The sequence below is a fragment of the Crinia signifera genome, chromosome 2 (assembly GCF_055691185.1).
Source record: "Crinia signifera chromosome 2, ASM5569118v1, whole genome shotgun sequence".
Lineage (NCBI taxonomy): Eukaryota > Metazoa > Chordata > Amphibia > Anura > Myobatrachidae > Crinia > Crinia signifera.
Genome location: NC_139218.1, coordinates 54,866,577 through 54,886,861, shown reverse-complemented (window position 1 = coordinate 54,886,861; position 20,285 = coordinate 54,866,577). Strand labels below are relative to the sequence as shown.

Below are 20,285 nucleotides of genomic sequence, written 5' to 3'. Positions count from 1 at the left end.
GAATAAGAGGGCATTTATATTGATATTTGGGGGGGGGGCAGGTCATTTTTTTTTTTATTAGGGAGGCCAATCCCGGGATTCCCGGGATCGAGCATTTTTCAATCCCGAATCCCGGGATTGAAAAAATGCCCCGGGATTGGCCTCCCTAGTGAAAAGGAATTACCGGTAGGTATTAAATTCCTATTTTCACTAACGTCCTTTATGGGATACTGGGAATGGTCTTAAGACATTGGGGATGTCCCAAAGCTTCCAGAAAGGGAGGGTACGTGCGGAGACTGCTGCAGTACTGCCTGCCCAAACTGGGTATCCTCTTTGGCCAAGGCATCAAACTTGTAAAATTTTACAAAGGTGTGTTGCCCCGACCATGTAGCAGCTCTACAGAGCTGCAGAGCTGACACACCCCGAGCAGCCGCCCAGGATGCGCCCACCGATCTGGTGGAATGAGCCTTTAAAACAGGAGGTGTCGGCATGCCTGCCGTCACATAGGCTTGTTGGATTGTAGTCCTAATCCATCTAGCAATGGATTGCTTAGATGCAGGGTGTCCCTTCTTTTGTGCGTCATACAGGATGAATAGACAATCTGTCTTCCTGATTCTTGATGTCCTTTGGACATACACACGCAAGACACGCACCACATCCAGAGATACCGGAATATCCGGTGAACTAGACGCAGACGGGACTACAATTGGCTGATTAAGGTGAAAGGAAGAAATCACCTTAGGGAGAAATCGCGGGTTTGTTCTCAACTCCGCTCTGTCTGAGTGAAAAATTAGATAGGGACTCTTACAGGAAAGAGCTCCCAATTCAGACACTCTCCTAGCCGAGGCTAGGGCCAAAAGGACCACCGCCTTCCAGGTGATATACCGCATTTCTATCGACTCCAAAGGTTCAAACCAGGAGGATTGAAGGAAGTTTAGGACGACGTCCAAACTCCAAGGAGGTGTAGGAGGTACAAAGGGAGGCTGGATGTGAAGCACTCCCTGAAGGAATGTTTGTACTTCCGGGATGACAGCCAATTTTCTTTGGAAGAAAATGGACAGGGCCGAAATCTGGACCTTTAGTGAGCCCAGACGGAGACCCAAATCCAATCCCGCTTGTAGGAAGCACAATAACCTGTTCAGGTTAAACTTTGCTGGGGGAACCTTCTGCTCCTCACACCAACCCACGTACTTTCTCCAGATCTTGTAGTAGTGGGTGTTTGTTACCGGCTTTCTGGCCTGAATCATCGTGGTGATAACTGATGAGTGCAGACCTTTCTGAGCTAAGATTTGCCGCTCAGCCTCCATGCCGACAAACGTAGCCGCCCTAAATCTTGGAAGACGCACGGGCCCTGTGTGAGTAGATCTCTCCTTAGAGGAAGGGGCCAAGGATCTTCGATCAGCAGGCTCTGTAGATCCGCGAACCAAGCCCTTCTTGGCCAGTCCGGGGCTACCAGAATGGCTTCCACTCCCTGACTTCGAACCCTTTTTAGCACCCTTGTCAGCAGTGGTATGGGTGGAAACAGGTACACCAAGGGAAACACCCATGGAATTGTCAGGGCGTCTATCGCCACTGCGCAGGGATCCCTGGTCCGTGTGCAGTACCTGGGGACCTTGTGGTTTAACCGGGATGCCATCAGATCTATCGATGGCTGGCCCCAACGGTCCACAATTGCTGCAAAAACCTGTGAATGCAGGCTCCATTCCCCGGGGTGGAGGGCGTGACGGCTCAGAAAGTCTGCCTCCCAATTGTCCACGCCCGGGATAAAGATGGCCGACAGAGCCACCACGTACATTTCCGCCCAAGCCAGGATCTTGGAAGCTTCCTTCATGCAAGTCCTGCTTTTCGTGCCTCCCTGGCGATTTATGTAGGCCACAGTTGTGGCATTGTCGGACTGTATCTGGAGCGCCCGACCTTGGAGGAGATCCTGGGCCTGTAACACTGCATAGTATACAGCTCTCAGCTCCCAGGATATTGATGTGGAGTCTCGCTTCCCACCGAGTCCACTGACCTTGAAAGGTTCTGTCCATGGTCACAGCACCCCATCCCTGCAGACTCGCATCTGTCGTGAGTCGCACCCAATCCTGGATGCCAAATCTCCGACCTGCAAGCAGGTTCGACTCCTGAGTCCACCATAGAAGGGACTGCCGGGACTGATGCGACAGAGAAATCCTCTTGTACATCAGGAGATGGGAGCCCGACCATTTTGCCAACAGATCCAGTTGGAACACCCTGGTGTGAAAGCGTCCGAACTGAATGGCCTCGAAGGTGGCCACCATCCTGCCCAATAGCTGGATGCATTGGTGAACCGACACCTGAGGCTTTGCCAAAATCACCATCACCAGGGATTGTATGACTTCCATCTTCTCCCGAGGGAGGAAAATCCTTTTCAACTCTGTGTCCAGGAACATTCCCAGAAAGAGGATACGACGCGACGGCGTCAGGGAGGACTTGGGGATATTTAGGATCCACCCATGCTCGGATAAAACCTGTCTGGTTTTTGCTATATCCTGCAGCAGGACCTGTTCCGACCTTGCTTTGATCAGCAAGTCGTCCAGGTAGGGGATAATGTTGACACCCGACCTCCTGAGCAGTACCATCATTTCTGCCATCACCTTCGTGAACACACGCGGCGCTTATGACAGGCCGAATGGCAGCGCTCTGAATTGAAAGTGCAGATCTTTCAGCGCAAACCTCAGGAAAGCCTGATGTGGACCCCAAATTGGTATGTGGAGGTAGGCGTCCTTCACATCCAGCGATGCTAAGAACTCTCCCTCCTCCAGGCTTGCTATTACTGCCCGGAGGGACTCCATCTTGAATTTGTAAACCCTTAAAAAAGGGTTTAGTGACTTTAAATTTAAAATGGGGCATACCGAGCCGTCCGGCTTCGGCACGAGGAACAGATTGGAGTAGTAACCCCTTCCTTGTTCCTCCAAAGGGACAGGTGTGATAACCTGTGACGTCAGCAGGCGTTGTATTGCCTGCTGCAGGTTCACTCGATCTGCCTGTAGGGCCGGCAGACCTGATTTGAAGAACCTGTGAGGGGGAGGCTTTTCGAATTCCAACCTGTAGCCGTTGGTAATAAGATCTCTCACCCAGGAATCCAGGTGAGAGACTGACCATACTTGGCTGAAAGCTGACAGGCGACCCCCCACCTCGCAAGTGACTCCAGGGTCGGAACCCGAGTCATGCTGCAGGCTTAGAGGCGGAGGCATTAGTGGCACGATCCTGAGATCCTGTGCTGGCGGGTTTTCTGAACCTACCGCGGCCCCCTCTGGCGGCCGAGCTGGAGCCTCTCGCCCTCTGCCTGGGCCTGGAAGGCCGAAAGGACTGAGAAACCTGAAAGGACTGGGACGTATGGCCCTGAAAGGGACGTTTAACGTGAGTGGAAGCCGTCGGCAGAAAAGTCGACTTGCCGGCTGTAGCCTTGGATATAAGGTCGTCAAGTTCGCTACCAAATAACTTTTCTCCCTTAAAAGGCAAACTTTCCACACTACGTTTGGACTCTGGATCAGCTACCCATTGTCTTAACCAGAGGGCCCTGCGGCCCGAAACCGCCATTGCGGAAGAGCGAGCATTTATAGCTCCAAGCTCCTTTTGAGTGTCACACAGGATCTTTGCAGTATCCTGGATATGGCGAAGTCTCTCTCCGACTTGCGCCAGTGACATATCGGCCAGCATGCCTTCCTGGATTTGAGACGCCCATGTATAAATGGACTTTGCCATCCAACAACTGGCGAGGACAGGTCTCTGAGATGCCCCACTCGCTGTGTACATGGACTTAAGGGTAGTATCCAGTTTTTTGTCTGTACTATCCTTTAGTGTTGCTGCCCCTGGAACGGGGAGAACCACCTTCTTGGACAGTCTGGACACTGATGCATCCACAACCGGAGGCTCTTCCCACACCGCTCTAGTGGCGGGATCAAAGGGAAAGTTGGACTTAAACCTTTTAGACAGTTGGAAACGTTTTTCAGGTTGTTTCCAAGCCTCCTTAAACGGCTCATCAAGGTCAACTTGTTCAGGATAAACAATTTGCTGTTTCCTTTGAGACCCAAAAAACGGGTCACCTTCCTGCATGTCTGCTAAGGGAAGGTCTAACACTTCTCTTATTGCTGTAATAAGAGGTTCTGGGCCTCTAAGAGATGACTGTGAATCAGGGATCAGAGCCCCGTCGTCCACATTATCATCTGTGTTGTCACCCGCTTGCAGATCATCATCTGAATCAGGCAACATGGCGGTCGCAGCACGCTTCCGTGACTGGCCCGTGGTGGTATTCATATTGTCCACCCGTGCGGCTAGAACTGTTAAGTCCTGCTGCACCTGTTTGGTCTGCACTGTATTTGCAGCCAATTGAGTTGACACTGCCTGCAGCATGGTTTTAATGCCTGCCGCCCACTCAGGCTCTTGTGAGTCTGATTGAGGAGTACCACTGATCTGGGGTGAAACCCCTGCCCCACTCGTTTCAGTGGACATGCATTCCTCACAGGTAATCTGTGAGGTGGACTTAGGCACAAACTTGCTGCTGCAAATGAGACAGGTTAACTTCCTCACCATGTTGAAGGAATAAGTAACCTTTTTCCACAAACACACCACAATCACAATGAAATAAAATATATATATAATCAATGTGCAGTGTATAGCAGCTATATATGTGTGAGCTCTATCACTGGAAGTGTGTAGCTTAACAAGCACGTGGGGGAGCGCTCAGATTACACTGAGGAGACCAGCACACCCTGTACAACCTGAACTCCTATTTAGGAGTTGGTAACACGCATAAACACAGAACAGTGTGATCAATTAAGCGATCTTAGCGCTAAATACACTTGCTGTTTTCTGCAGATTTCCTCTGTCCAACACCTCACCGCTGAGGAGTGTTCTGGAGGCAGTAATGGCGCCCAGGGAGAAGCAGGAAGTAGTGTATGCGCGCTCAGAGCTCTGGCCTCGCTCCGCTGAAGCCCCGCCCCCTGTGATGGCGCAGGGGCTTCACTGATCTTTATACTGGCGCTGGCTGTCAGTTTTAATGGCGCCCTTTACACTGAACAGCGTTTTATGGTGGGATCTGCCCTGGTAGCCCAGGGACTGTCACCCGCAGCCAGTCTGTGACGGGGGGTCTGCGCAGCCCCTGTGCAGGGTACCGCGTCTACCGCCGCCGCCATCTTGCCGCACGATGAGCCGGGGTACCCCACTGTGGGGACCCCGGTTTTTACTCACCACAGACGTCTTCGGACTGTGTCAGGAGTGTGCGGCATGCTGGGGGTGAGTATCACTGCAGCGCAATGCCCGTGAGTACAAACACCCTCTCAGGACAGTGGTCCTGCAGCAGGGACAGCTCGGTACCTTAAGAGGCCTGCAGCTGAACCCTCCTCAACTGACTCCCTCGAAGCAGGGATACTGTGAAGTCCAACACAGTAACCCCAAAATAATAAAAGAAATAAAACTGAAGACAAACTCTCTGGAGCTCCAGCCGTGTGCATCCTCTCCTGAGGGCACATTTTTCTAAACTGGTTCCTGGGTGGGGAATCAGAGGGGAGGAGCCAGTACACCCAGCTTCAAAGATATAGATGTGCCTGTCTCCTGCGGATACCCTCTAATACCCAATGTCTTAAGACCATTCCCAGTATCCCATAAAGGACGTTAGTGAAATTATAAAATGCAGGAAACAATCTGAGTTTTATTAGATGCAGCACATCCGGACCATGGCGTCAACGACGCAAAAGCTGGGGATTAGGGCTGCTGATGACACCCCCAAACCCCCCCCCCCACAAGTAAGTTTAATTTATATAGCGCACTTTCTCCAACAGGACTCAACAACCTTGATGATTTTTTTTTTTTTTTGTTAAAATAACCCTGGGCAAGCACAGTACCAAAAATGCCAGGGAAATCTCATTGTGAATCCACCGATTTGGCATAGCACAGAGGGTCTGTGATAATAAACTAACGCATGGAAATATTCTGCATCGCAGACATATACTGCAATACAGATGTTGGACAAAATAATAAACATAACCCACAGCTACATGCACTGTAGTGAAAACACTCAGAGTGAAAGCACCACTTTCAGTGGAAAAATGCAATGATGTGGCATCTTGAATTTCAGCATCGGTCATAACTATGCGAGACTACCCAGCTGCATCAAGACGCTGGGGAAAGGGTTCTGCATGGTATCATACGGTGCATTTCCATCAGCAAGCCCACAGAACACTTCTATGTGAGAATGCCCAATTGCTGCATGGTAACTCCACCCCCCCAGACGCAAAATAAGATCGTATCGAGATCTATCCAACTTAACTGCCCTTTAATTTGTGTATACAGGCCTCAACGTGTGCGCAGTCTAACAGAAAGCAAGATTCATACACAGACAGAGCATTGTTCAACTGTGAATGAGGCCGGCAGCATCAAACAAAGCCATCATAGCATCCCTTATAAGACATGGGCCAAAAGTACAAGAGGCCAGTTGAATTAATTTCTGTTCTATCCTCTAGACTGTCCAAACGGATATGTATATATTGCCAAGTATTCTTTTATGAGACAAGTATATCAATAAAAAAAAAAAAAAAACATTGACTGTATAATAAAAGAGCAGAGCCCAATGGTGTTTAAAGGGAAGTCCGGAATCTTTATTTCAAGATGATGAACAGGCGCCAGGAAAGAAAATAATAGCAAGCCATTTTTTCCCCAGTCTGCAAGGGAATTCGGCAGCATTTAAATACTTTATACCCAGACTAAAGCTTGTATACAGAGGCTTACTTGTAGGAAGGACAACTTAATTAGGAAGAGCAATAGCTCTGGAGGTATGTGCCAGAAATATTTAAAGCAAGGAGCCTCTCAGACAGACATTAGGCCTGATTCAGGCTCATCTCACAAAGCACATTTGGTTTGCTAATGGACAACACCATGTGCACTGCAGGTGGGTGGGGTTTGTATTTTAAACTGATATCTATATCGCAGTGTAAAAATAAAGCAGTCAGCATAGAAACAAAATAAACTCACCCAAATCTAACTAACTCTCTCTGCACATGTTACGTCTGCCCCACCTGCAGTGCACATGGTTTTGTCCATTAGCAAACCAAATGTGCTTTGTGAGTGAACCAGAATCATGCGTAATATCAGCACATCAGCCGTATTGCACCCATTTCTAAAGGTCTTCAGCATTTTCACACACACACACGCGCGCGCGTGGCCTTTCTATACGCTCAGTTATGGCTTCAACTGTAAAAGATCATAAACAAAAGTATTATAAAGCCAAACGGTTTACAGGTTGAGTATCCCTTATCCAAATTATTCCGAAAACCATACATTGCAGAAAATTATTTTTTTTCTCCTAAAAACCTACTGGGGACACGCTATGTAACGGGCACTACTGGGGACACGCTATGTAACTGGCACTACTGGGGACACGCTATGTAACTGGCACTACTGGGGACACGCTATGTAACTGGCACTACTGGGGACACGCTATGTAACTGGCACTACTGGGGACACGCTATGTAACTGGCACTACTGGGGACACGCTATGTACATGGCACTACTGGGGACACGCTATGTACATGGCACTACTGGGGACACGCTATGTAACTGGCACTACTGGGGACACGCTATGTAACTGGCACTACTGGGGACACGCTATGTAACTGGCACTACTGGGGACACGCTATGTAACTGGCACTAAATATGTGCAAGACAATGATTGCTTGGCATTCAAATTCAGTGTCTGAGATAGTACAGACACATCGTTTCATGTTTTAAAACCTTGTTTCATGCACAAATATATATGTGTGTATTTCATGTGTTTGTACAACATAAATGCAAGATACATCATTGAAATATAAAAATATTCTGAAATACGGAATAATCAGTTATCCAAAATTCTTCTGGCCCCGAGCATTTTGGATAAGGGATAGCCAACCTGTAGTATTTACTGAAGTTTATATGAATTAATTAGCTCACTCAAGTCATCCCCTCTGCTACACATAAAAGTGGCCACACTCTTGATCTTGTCTTCCAGATTGGACTAGAAGTATCTGACCTAAAGATAAACCCAGTCACATGGTCAGACCACCACTCAATATGGTTCTCAGTCGCAACCCCTCAAAATAGATCTGTGCCCATGGAATTGACCAAATATCGCCCAAGGAGGGCTAGGACTCCTCAGGCCATGGCAGCTAACTTGAACCTCTCAGCAGTGATGGGGACCTGCAAAGATCTATGTTCCCTAGTCCATTTTTATAACAGGGCTGTGACAGAGGCACTGGATACTATAGCCCCATTGCGTATTCGACCCTGCAAACCACACCATCAAGCTCCCTGGTTTGACAACAGTATTCGTGATCTCAAGAAAAGGGGTCGTATACTTGAAAGACGATGGAGGAAGACAAACCTGGCAGAGGATAAATTAAATCTAATCAAACATATTGGAATATACCAATCAACAATCACCCGCAAGAAAACAGTGTTCCTTTCAAATGAGATCATGACAGCAAAAAATAGGCCCGCTCAGCTTTTCCGTACAGTGGAGATGCTTTGCAAACCAGCATGCCTGCAGCCTGATGTAACCCTCTCGCAGTCAAGATGCAATGAGTTCGCTAAATTCTTTGCAGATAAAGTATCTATCATCTGGGCTGGAATCCCCACAGTGACACCAAAGGAGTTTCAACAGACCAAGCCTACCAGTTTAAGACACTTGCCTTCATGGGACATCTTTGACCAAGTGGATGTACAATACATTTCTGGAATTTCCAGACTGTTGCGTCCCTCCTCCTGTGATCTGGACCCTGCCCCATCCAAGCTTCTTTTAGGGTGTATGGAAATAATCGGCCCTGCATTTGCAAAAATAGTTCAATGCTCTTTGCAGACAGGCGTTTTTCCCGAACCACTAAAGGAAGCAATAGTCAGACCACTTCTTAAAAAATCTAATTTAGACCCTGACTGCATGACCAACTACAGGCCAGTATCAAATCTTCCTTTTCTAGGAAAGGTTATTGAGAAAGTGGTTGCAACTCAACTAGAGACCCACCTGTTAACCCATGACATTTATGATCCATTCCAGTCAGGATTCAGGAGAAGACATAGCACAGAAACAGCTCTGGTATGTGTGCTCAATGATCTTCTAAATGCAAGGGATAGAGGAGACTGTTCAATCCTAATCCTTCTGGACCTCTCTGCAGCATTTGACACCATTGACCATGGGATTCTAATTGAGCGCCTGAAGAATTTCTGTGGCCTGGGTGGCACAGTCCTTAGCTGGTTCAAATCATTTCTCGCTGGCAGGTCACAGAGAGTTGCATCAGGAGTATACTCTTCACCACCAGTGCCGTTGTCTTGTGGTGTCCCACAGGGCTCTATACTATCTCCCATGCTTTTTGCAGTATACATGCTTCCACTTGGTGACATAATCAGACGTCACGGCCTGGTCTACCACTGCTATGCAGATGATACCCAACTGTACCTGTCCTTTGCTCCAGGCACCGATAACACAATAACAACCTTAAATGGCTGCCTAGCTGAGCTCCAGGAGTGGATGAGTGCCAGTTGGCTGAGACTGAACCCAGATAAAACAGAAGTCCTGATGATAAATCACAGGACAAGACGGCAGCATAGCCAACTGACAGGTCTTAAGCTGGGGGGCACAGCACTAAAAAACTCTGATCATGTGCGGAATCTTGGTGTTGTCCTGGATAATGGCCTGACATCTTAAACATCAGGTGTCAGCCACAATCAAATCCTCATTCTTTCATCTGAGAAACATAGCCAGAATCAAGCATTTAATTCCCTCAGAAGACCTTCCTAAAGTCATACATGCATTTATATCATCACGACTAGACTACTGCAATGCTCTCTACCTGGGTCTTCCAGCAAAAGAATTGCACCGCTTGCAGCTGGTACAAAATGCAGCCGCCAGACTATTAACTAACCAGCCCCGCTCCTGCCACATAACTCCCATTCTCTACGCCCTTCACTGGCTACCTGTAAAATGGCGAATCGTTTTCAAGATTGGCTTACTCACTTTCAAGGCCCTACATGACCAGGGCCCAAGGTACCTGCAACAGCTGCTGATCCCTTACTGTCCTACTCGATTACTACGATCCACTGAAGAAGGACTACTAACAGTACCCAGAATCTCCCTGAATTCATCTGGGGGTCGAGCTTTCAACTTTGCTGCTCCAACTCTGTGGAACTCTCTTCCTCGTACAGTGCGAGAAGCGCCCACTATAGAATCCTTTAAAAATAGACTAAAGACATACTTATTTACTCAAGCATTTCTCTGACATCTACTGTTAAGCTTGTTTTGTATTTCGAGCTGTAAAGACAATGTGTGAAGCACTTTGAGTCCTATTGGGAGAAAAGTGCTATATAAAGTACGGATTATTACCTGTTAGTACGATTTCCTCTACTCCTCCATGGCAGCCAACCTCCGGGGTTCTCTCCCTATAGGTAGATATCTGGAAAGGAATAAAAAAGACACCTTCCCTATATAAGGACTGCCCCTTCCTAGGCTCAGTGTCTTTTAAATTATACAGCTTAAACATAACATATATATAATTCATTTTTTTTTCAGTTACTAAAGGGCGGGAATAATGCTGCCATGGAGGAGTAGAGGAAATCGTACTAACAGGTAATAATCCGTACTTTCCTCTACCTCCCCATGGCAGCCAACCTCTGGGTAATACCCTAGCAGTTACCTCACTGGGCGGGTTTCAACTTAAAGTTACTATTCAGTACAGTATATACATAAATATAAATCCAACCAATAAGTAGGATACCAAACGAGAGAAAGAAAAAAGGAAAAGGATACAAGGTTCTCTTCACCTCCTCCTCCTTGTTGTTAACTTTCTTTTCTTTTTTCATAGCGCCACTGCGCTAAGGACCTTCCTCCCAAACTTTGCATCACTTGATGACCCTACATCCACTCTGTAGTGTTTGGTGAAGGTGTGTGCTGAAGCCCAACATGCCGCTTTGCACAGTTCTTCCATTGAGGCCGCGCCCCTTTCTGCCCATGACGCCGCTACTGCCCTTGTAGAGTGCGCCTTGATGCCTTCCGGTGGATCTATTTCTTTGATCCTGTATGCCTCTGCTATGCAAGACTTGATCCACCTGGCTATAGTTGTCTTGGTGGCTCCCAAGCCCTTGTTTTTCCCTTCTGATAGCACAAAGAGACTCTTAGTCTTCCTCCATGATTCCACCCTCTTCAGGTAGGTCAGTATCGCCCGTTTGACGTCTAATTTATGCAATCTCTCCTCCTTTTCGTTCACCGGCTTGTTACAGAAGGTAGGTAGTACTATCTCCTGATTCACGTGGAATCGTGATACTACCTTTGGCAAGAAGTTAGGGTTCGTCCTTAGAACCACTTTGTCGTCGAACACATTCAGAAATGGCTCCTCAACCCAAAGAGCCTGCAACTCTGACACTCGCCTTGCGGATGTTATTGCCACCAAGAATGCTACTTTCAGCGATAACATTCTGATGGGCACCTGCTCCAACGGCTCAAATGGTTCTTCTGTCAGTACATTTAGGACCATGTTCAGGTCCCATGGTGCCATGGGTCTGCGAAAAGAAGGCCTTATTCTCTTCGTGGCTTGTAGAAACCTCTGGACATACTTGTTATCTGCCAGCCTGATATCCATCATATCTCCTAGGGCCGCCACTTGCACCTTCAAAGAGCTCACTGAAAGGTTTCTTTCTAACCCTCTCTGCAGAAAGTCCAGCACTGAAGTGACCAGCTTATGGTCTTTACCTTCCCTTCTGCAGAGCTCTGTATATGCCTTCCATATCCGGTAATACGTTTTAGACGTAGTGTGTTTTCTAGCCTTCAACAGGGTATCCACGACCCTTCTGGAAAACCCCTTTGCTACCAAGTTTCTTGTCTCAGCAGCCACGCCGTCAGCTTCCAGTGGTCGGGCTGCCTCTGTACGTGTGGCCCCTGTCGTATCAGGTCTTCTATGTCCGGTAGCTCCCAGGGAGCATCCACCGCCATTCTGACCACTTTGGCAAACCAGGCTCGCCTCGGCCAGTATGGCAGGATTGCTATGACCGTCATCCGTTCCTGTTGGATTTTGTTCAACAGTCTCGGAATCACTGGAAATGGGGGAAAGACGTATGCCAGGCCTGTTCCCCAACTGGCGGTCAGGGAATCCGCCTGCCATGCCCCTTGTTCCCAGTGCCTTGATATGAATTTTTTGGCCTTTGCGTTGTACTTGGTGGCCATTAGATCCACCTTCTGGACTCCCCAGTGGCATGTCAGCATGTCGAATATTTGTGGGGACAATTCCCACTCCCCTGGTTTTATTGTCCACCTGCTTAGGGCATCTGCTCGCTGGTTCTCCTTCCCTGCGATGAACACTGCCGACATGCTTTGGACGTGCCCTTCTGCCCACTGGAGTATGTAAGCCGTTTCCTTCATCAGCTCTCGGCTCCTTGTGCCGCCTTGGCGGTTCACATATGACACTACTGCTCTGTTGTCTGATCTGATTACGACTTCCTTTTGCCACAGTTGTACCTGAAATGCCCGGCATGCCATAAGCACTGCCCTCATCTCTCTTACATTTGAGTGTGCTCTTGACTCGGCTTGTCTCCATTGACCTTGTGCTGTTCTTTTGCCGCACACGGCTCCCCATCCCGACTGACTGGCGTCGGTGGTGACTACTATCTGCTCCCTTTTTGCGAATGATCTTCCTTGTCTCAACCTGTTTATGTCCATCCACCACCTTAGGTCTTCTTTCGCTTGCTTTGACAAGGAGATCCTTTGACTGGGATTCTTCCCGTCGCCGTCCCATTGGGATAGAAAGCACCCTTGTAGGTTTCTTGTATGAAATCGGGCCCATCTGATAGTGTCTAGCGCTGCCGACATGAGGCCTAAAACCTTTAGACAGTCTCCTGCGCACACTAGCCTTTTCCTCAGAAGCTTGACTACTTCTAATCTTAATCTTTTCTGCCTTTCTGGTGTCAACCTGACCCTCATGGCTTCTGTATCTATCACCACACCCAGATACTTTGCCGCTCTTGTCGGCTCCAAGTGACTTTTTTCCTTGTTTATAAGCCATCCGTGGTGCTTTAGATACTCCATCACCTTCTCTGTATGAGCTCTCGACATTCCTTCTGTCTTTGCCATAATCAGTAGGTCGTCCAAATATGGCCATATTGTCACCCCCTCTTTCCTCAGGTTTGCTATAAGCACCACCAGAACCTTTGTGAATGTTCTTGGGGATGTGGATAAGCCGAACGGCAGAGCCGTAAATTGGTAGGTAATTCCTTTGATTCTGAACCTTAGGTATTTTTGGTGCTGTTGACATATGGGAATATGTAAGTAAGCGTCTTTTAAGTCTATTGTTGTCAAGAAAGACCCTTGTTTGATGTCTGGGAGGATAGATCTTATCGACTCCATTTTGAAGCTCTGTGTCTTGACATATGTATTGAGTCTTCTCAAATCTAGAATGGTCCTGAAACCCCCTGATGCCTTTTTTACTACGAAAAATCTGGAGTGCCAGCCTTGGCCTTCTTGATCCTTGGGTACTATGACTACTACACCCTGTGAGATCATGGTCTGCAAGCTGTTCATTAGTGCCTCCTTTTCTTTCGGGCATCTTGGCACAGGGGATTCCTCCATCCAGTTTCCGGGCGTCATAATGAATTCTATTTTGTACCCGGTGGATACCACTTCTTGTACCCACCGGTCTTCTGTAGATCGGAGCCAGGCCTGTTTGTACTCTAACAGCCTGCCCCCGACCCTGTCCCTGGCGTCATTGAGATGACTGCCTGAACGAGAACCTTCCTTCCTTGTTCCTTTGCCCTCGAAAGGAGCTCCGATTTCCAAACCACGGCCTTCTATAATTTCTTCCTGGCCTATAAGTTCTCGCTTCTCTGAATTCTGATTGCTGGAACCTCTGAGATTTGTTGAAGGGCTTCTTTGCGCCCCTGTCCTGTGGAAGCCACACTGACTTTCCACCTGACACCTTCGTAATGATGTCGTCCAGCTTTTTTCCGAATAAATACTCTCCCTGAAATGGTAGGGATACGAGTTTGTTCTTTGATTGGGCATCGGCTGCCCACGGTTTCAGCCACAGAGCCCTTCTCACTACTGCTGCGTTGGCGTTGACTCTTGCTGCCAGCCTGACTGCATCCAGAGAGGCGTCGCACACAAACTCTATGGCTACCTGCATATTCTGTACGATCTTTAGCAGGTCTGCCCTTTTAATGCCATTGATCATATCTGACTCTAGGTCCTGGCACCACGACCTGAGCACTCTAGAAGTAATTGCGATCGCAGATGACGCTTTGATCGCCGCTCCAGATGTAACATGTTGCTTACGCAACCCCATCTCCATTTTACGCTCCATGGAGTCCTTGAATATATTGGCGTCCTCCAAAGGCAGCGTCGTTTTCCTCGATATACGTGCGATAGCCGCGTCCACTTTAGGCGGTTCCTCCCACGTCTTAACTTCCTGAGGCTCAAAAGGGTACATTTTATTAACCCTTAGTGGTACCGCCACCTTTTTATCCGGGTGTGCCCATTCGTCCTCTACTACCTCTTTGAGTGTCAAGGACAGCGGGAAGGTCTTAGGCTTTTTCTTTTTGTCTCTGAAGAGCAAATCTTGTAACTTGCCTTCCTCTTGTGCCACGTCTATATTAAGAGACTTGTTCACCAGAGTAAGCAAGTTATCCAGCAAGTCCAGATTAAACTCTAATTCTGCTTTTTCCTGCATTACTTCTCCTTCCTCAACTTCCTCCTCTATCTCAAGTGCAGGGCCTTCTTCTGAGTCCTCTGAATTAGCAGAGTCAGCCTCCCTAGGCCTTTTAGACGACATCTTTGCCAGATACTCCTTTGTCACGAAGGTATCTGCCAATGCTGTTCTAAGTTTTGCAACCAGCTCCGTCATTTGTGAAGGTGCCAGTATCTGAGATCCTTTGCAATTATCACAAATAGACCCTGCACATTTGTCAGGAAGTGTCTTGTCACAGAGTGTACACTTGGCCAGATGCATCTTTTTATGCTTGGCCTTTCCTTCAGCTTTTTCTTTGCTTGCTTCGGACCTGCCGAAGTACACACATTATAAATGCCTGGCTACCACAACAATCCATGGATAAAATAAATAAATAAATAAATAAATAAATAAACTGCCTTTCCTGCTTACCCTGACTTTGCAGGCTGCTTTCTTTCATCCTCCATAGTATAGAGAGTGTCTGAAAGTATCTGCACAAGGATACCAATCAGTAAACATAATATGCAGGCATATAAACAGCCCTGGCCAAGCCTAGGGTCTTACCTTCACTCAAAAAATAGCCTCCTGCAGCTGCCCTCTGGAGAAGCAGTGGCGATGTAATCACAGTCCCCGGGTTCTCCTCCTATTGCCGGCGTTGGAAACAACAATGGCGCCGTCCTGCGCGTGTGTAGCGCTTAAATGGCGCTTGCTTATGACGCGACTCGCGTCTGTTATTCCCAGGGGTTAATCCCCCATCCTGCCGCGCGCCCGTGACGCGTCGCGCTGTGCGGCGTCGCGCCTGCTGATGGGAGGTGACGCGCCGGCGACGCGCCCTCTCTGGTGACGCGCCCCGCGTCCCCCACCGCGAGCAGGCTTCTCTGGCGCCGTCTAAGGCCACAGCGTCCTGTGACGCGGCCGTCTCCCTTGATGACGCGGCCGGCACCGATGCACAGCGCCTGACTGCCGCTACATCCGCCCGGCCATCCGACCTTCAGTCTCCTTCTGCGACTCCTGAACCCGGGGTAAGGGACCTAACTGCACCAGGCAGCAGGACGCTTATATTGCAATCTCCCCACCACACTAGATGGCGGGAGAAGCTCCTTATTAGTTCCCAGCCTAAACCCCAACTGCACTGGGCAGCGGAGAAGGCAGCAGCCAGCCTCAGGGTAAGCACCTCATCTACTCTGGAAAGGAAAAAAAAGACACTGAGCCTAGGAAGGGGCAGTCCTTATATAGGGGAGGTGTCTTTTTTATTCCTTTCCAGATATCTACCTATAGGGAGAGAACCCCGGAGGTTGGCTGCCATGGGGAGGTAGAGGAAATATCATTATTATTATTATTATTATAGTAATGTTAAAACTACGGAGGGGGGAACTTGAAGGCCAAATAAATTAGTGGCAAGCAAGATACGAGTTATTTTCTGCAGCCGGTGGCCATGAGCGCAGAAGTCAGATACCGTAATTGCACTTGTCTTATTGGACTAAAAATAGCACACTTTATGTTACAAGACTCATTTCAAAGAGAGAGACAAAAGCCAAAAAAAAAAAAAAAAGTTTCACAATCAATGACCAACTATAATTAAGGTATTTTTATTTTCAGGAGCGCAGTTTAGTTATTACACGGTTCACCTTTCATGTCCCAATTGGCCAGGAGTGATCTTTTTAGTGTGTGGGCTCCTTCACAATAAGATCTCAGATCATGGTGGTGTGGTGTGTAATGCATTAATGGATGGAAACCGGTGTGATACCAGTACCCATTGCTTTTTTCAGATTGCTGCAGTGATCCTTTTGACATTAGCAAGGAGCCCTTCCACAGCTATGAACACCTGAATGGAGCAGCAATTGAATTGCTCCGTTAGGTGCCATCTAGTGGTAGCTGCAAGGAAAAGCAACTGAATTCTCCCCCATGGAATTCAGGAATTGTTGTACAAAATTTACCATGACAAGATGCTTGAAACGTCCCAATTATTGTACAGTTAATTTATGTGAATGTTACCCTAGGTCAGTGGTTCCCAACCCTGGTCCTCAAGTACCCCCAACAGTACATGTTTTCTAGGTCACCCAGCAGGTGCACAGATTATTCAGGCACATTTTAAAAGATCCACAGGTGGAGCTAATTATTTCACCTGTGATTCTGTGTGGAGACCTGGGAAACGTGCACTGTTGGGGGGAGTCCTGAGGACCAGGGTTGGGAACCACTGCCCTAGGTGAAGCCTTTTAGCAGGTACTCATAGTTGCCTACTTTTTATGGGTATGGAGTAAATAGAGATTTTTGGTCTCTAAATGAACATTCAGCATTCTGCAAAACCATAAACAATTTAATACACACACAAAAAAAAATAAAAAAAAAATTACAGATGTGTTCTGACACCTAGCCCTAATAAGATTGCAGCACATTGTAGCATCTTATTTGTTCAAATATGTAAATTTTGTCATCGGATGCATCAAAACTGCACCAATTTATTTTAAATTTGACACATGTACTAGAGTCTGATTCAGTGTACCCAGAACAGAACATGGCTTGACAAAAGGGGCAGCTTTTTAATATTAACATTTTCTGAATAAGAAGCTGGATCACGAATAACAAGCCAACTTCAGCCTCATTTTTATAGGCATAACCTGGTAATTCCTCAAATACTGTAAACCCCCTTTCACACTACACCTCAGACTCAGGAAATTACTGGGTCAACTCCTTTCATACCAGCCAAAATTCATGGGTTCGCCCCGGGACTCACTCTGGTGTGAAAGGCTCCAGGGCCAAAATACCGGGACCAATGTGCCAGGATTTCAACCCTGCTAGCCAGGGTACTGGCCGATGTGAAAGAAACTTACCTGGCTTCCTGTTGAAGCGTCCGCCCATCATTCAGGGGAACTGGGTCAGTGGCATGGTGATTGGCTGTAACACGCCATGCCTAGAATGACTGGGGTGGGGCCAGGCTCTGTTTAGCTGGAGGAGTGTGGTTGTGGAGCTCCTGTGTCCCACAAGCGGAGGATCCAGCACAGCAGTCCGCAGTGTCCGGGAAGTGCTGAGTGAGCTGTCACTGCGGACAGGGGCGACAGAATTTGAACATTCAAGAGCGCAATCAGCAACCAGCCTATCTTTTGAATTTTCAAATTCTGCCACCCTTGTCCACTCACTCAGCACTTCCCGGACACGGTAGACTGCCATCCGCACCCGGGCGTTTTTTATGCTGCCCTAACCCTTCCAAGCAACTACATTGCTGCGCTGTATCCTTCCTCACACTTGGCCAATCCCAGGCCGACTACGCCAGCATCATCCCACCTCCCACACATCAGAAAATGCAGGGACTAGGCTGGTGTGAAAGAGGCCTACCCGTGAATGTCCCTGCATGATTCCTGGACTGAATTCCCAAGGTAACTCCCTGCATTTTCTGGTGTGAAAAGGGGAATCAGACATGGGTCGAGTCTTTCCTTGTTCTATATGCCATGGCTGACATGCTGCTCTCATGCCATACACACACACACAAACGATGACTCCGCCCCTTGACCAGCAGCAACCAGACATCACAACATGCAGAGTCTCAAATAGTGTGCACGGACTACTGCTACAAACTGCAACATTAACCAGACACGGATGGCAGATTAATCACACACAAAAGTAAAGCAAACAAACTTGATAGATATGACAAGGTACAGAGGCGCCTGGTGCTGAAATACTGTGCCCGCAAAAGAAAAATGGTGTTATACAACAGAAAGGTGCAGTGACTGCTTTTATAGTTTTCTATGGATGTGGTAGAACTTCTATTTTTTTCACAGCACGGTTTAGACAGCTAAAGAAGACCTGGGACTGGTCGCAGGGCCCCCTCAGCATCACTACCCGGGTATCAGTTCCAATAAACGTTTCCCAAACGTTTTCTTTAAATGCCACAGACGCCGACATGAGCCAACAATTTATTAAGAAACCACACACGCTGCATCACCGCCAGGGTCTTCCTACGGTTTATGTGTAGGCCACCTGCGAATGTCAAAGCCGGAGTGTTATTACTCACATGGCAAAGCTGCACAATACCAGCAGATGGAGGGTGATATGTCATAGATGCTCTCTTGAGGCGGGCTGCATATGTTATGGTTGAATCAGCGCACACACACAATGTAAGTGACTAGCAGATTTCCCACCTGCTTTTACTGCCGCTGTCACTGCTCCGGGGACGGGTCCCGTTCGATCCCCCTCTTCTGTGCTCGGATCGGTCCCCGTACCCATAACAGCCGGTGCTCCTAGCACTGACACTTCCGCCATATTAGCAGCTGGAGACCCACGTGTGTCTAAAAAGACCATATGAACCGATCCCAGAGACTTACAGCAGGGCTGCGCGCAGAGTAATCGATGGGAAAAAACCGCTGCACTGTGCAGCGTGAAGTGTCTCTAGTCTGTGGCTGTGCCGATTATAGCGGGACACGCAACCTTACCAAACTCTTAAATTAACCCGGGGTTGAATGGACCTGTCCTGACATGATTATGATATTATATTTTTGTGTGTGCCGTTTATAGATATAGTTTTATTAAAACAATTTGAATGGCTCAAATGTAATAGTTTCTGGTGAAATATCTGTTCACAAGTAGTAAATAACTTAACGCCTTAGGCAGGGGCGAATTTAGGGGTCAGGCCGCCCCTAGGCACAACATTTTTGGGTCCCCCTATTTTAATGTAATCATATATGTATATACATTGTTATTTATATATTTCATTACATTTTAACTGTAGCCAACCTCAAAAAAAATTTAAGCACTCTGGACTGCTCACTGTATGGAGGACCCGGAGGGAGGCACTTATTAGTACAGTAATTAGCACAGTGTCTCCGTCGGTCTCTCTCTGGCTCACACACTGTGACTGCCTGAGCGCAGGGAGGATCTGCGCGCCGCTCAGCTCAGCTGCTGGATACACAGCAGCCAATAGACTGTGTGTGTGTGTGTGTGTAGAGTAGCCAATGGACGGGTGCCGGCAGCAGTGAGCCCGAGCCATTTCTGGAAGTGCAGGGGGACCGTCGGACCCAGCCACTAAGCGGTGATGTAATGTGCATAGCAGAGTGGGTGGGCAGTGGCAAGTGACGAGCGGCGCTGCCGCCTACACATGATAATTCATGTCTGCGGCGCTCGTCACTCGCCGATGCCCACCTGCTGTGCCATGCTGCTATTTAACAGAATGTCAGCCTGCCTGCCGCCCTTAATTGGTGCCGCCCTGAGGCCGGTGCCTCACGGGCCTAGGCACAAATCCGGCCCTGGCCTTAGGAAGGTTGCAGGCGAAGGTTTCAGTATTCGGTCACCTTTGTGCAGCTTCGGTGGCCAAAGCATGATGAAATTAGGCACCTGCTCCTATGGTTATGGTCCGATTCAGAGCTAGGGTGGTCCATCGATGATTAGCAACCCTTGATGGTCTACTCTGTGTGGGCTGCAACTATCTGATCGCAGGTCTCTGCAAATCGCCCCTCAGCCCCATGGTTTCTTGGTGTTATTGCAGTGATATTCCAATTGTTCTTCAGCACAAGAATACAATAGATTATGATATATATTTGAACTTCAATCATTTTGTATGTGTACTGTATGTTTTCTGTCTGTTTTACATTATTTTTTTATTAATAGCACTTCGGCATGTGT

At 48.0% G+C, this 20,285-nt stretch overlaps 1 protein-coding gene across 3 annotated transcripts in view; it reads right to left on the bottom strand.

Annotated features, from left to right (window-relative positions):
- Nucleotides 1–18,997, bottom strand: part of DPH1 (diphthamide biosynthesis 1) — a 254,708-nt gene extending 235,711 nt beyond the window's left edge. The window contains exon 1 of one of the 3 annotated variants that reach the window (XM_083172139.1): nt 18,809–18,997. In XM_083172139.1, coding sequence (XP_083028265.1) covers nt 18,809–18,968 — 160 coding nt within the window. In that variant the 5' untranslated portion in view covers nt 18,969–18,997. The other 2 variants (XM_083172141.1, XM_083172140.1) reach the window with 2 other exon arrangements.
- Nucleotides 18,998–20,285: the final 1,288 nt, after the last annotated feature.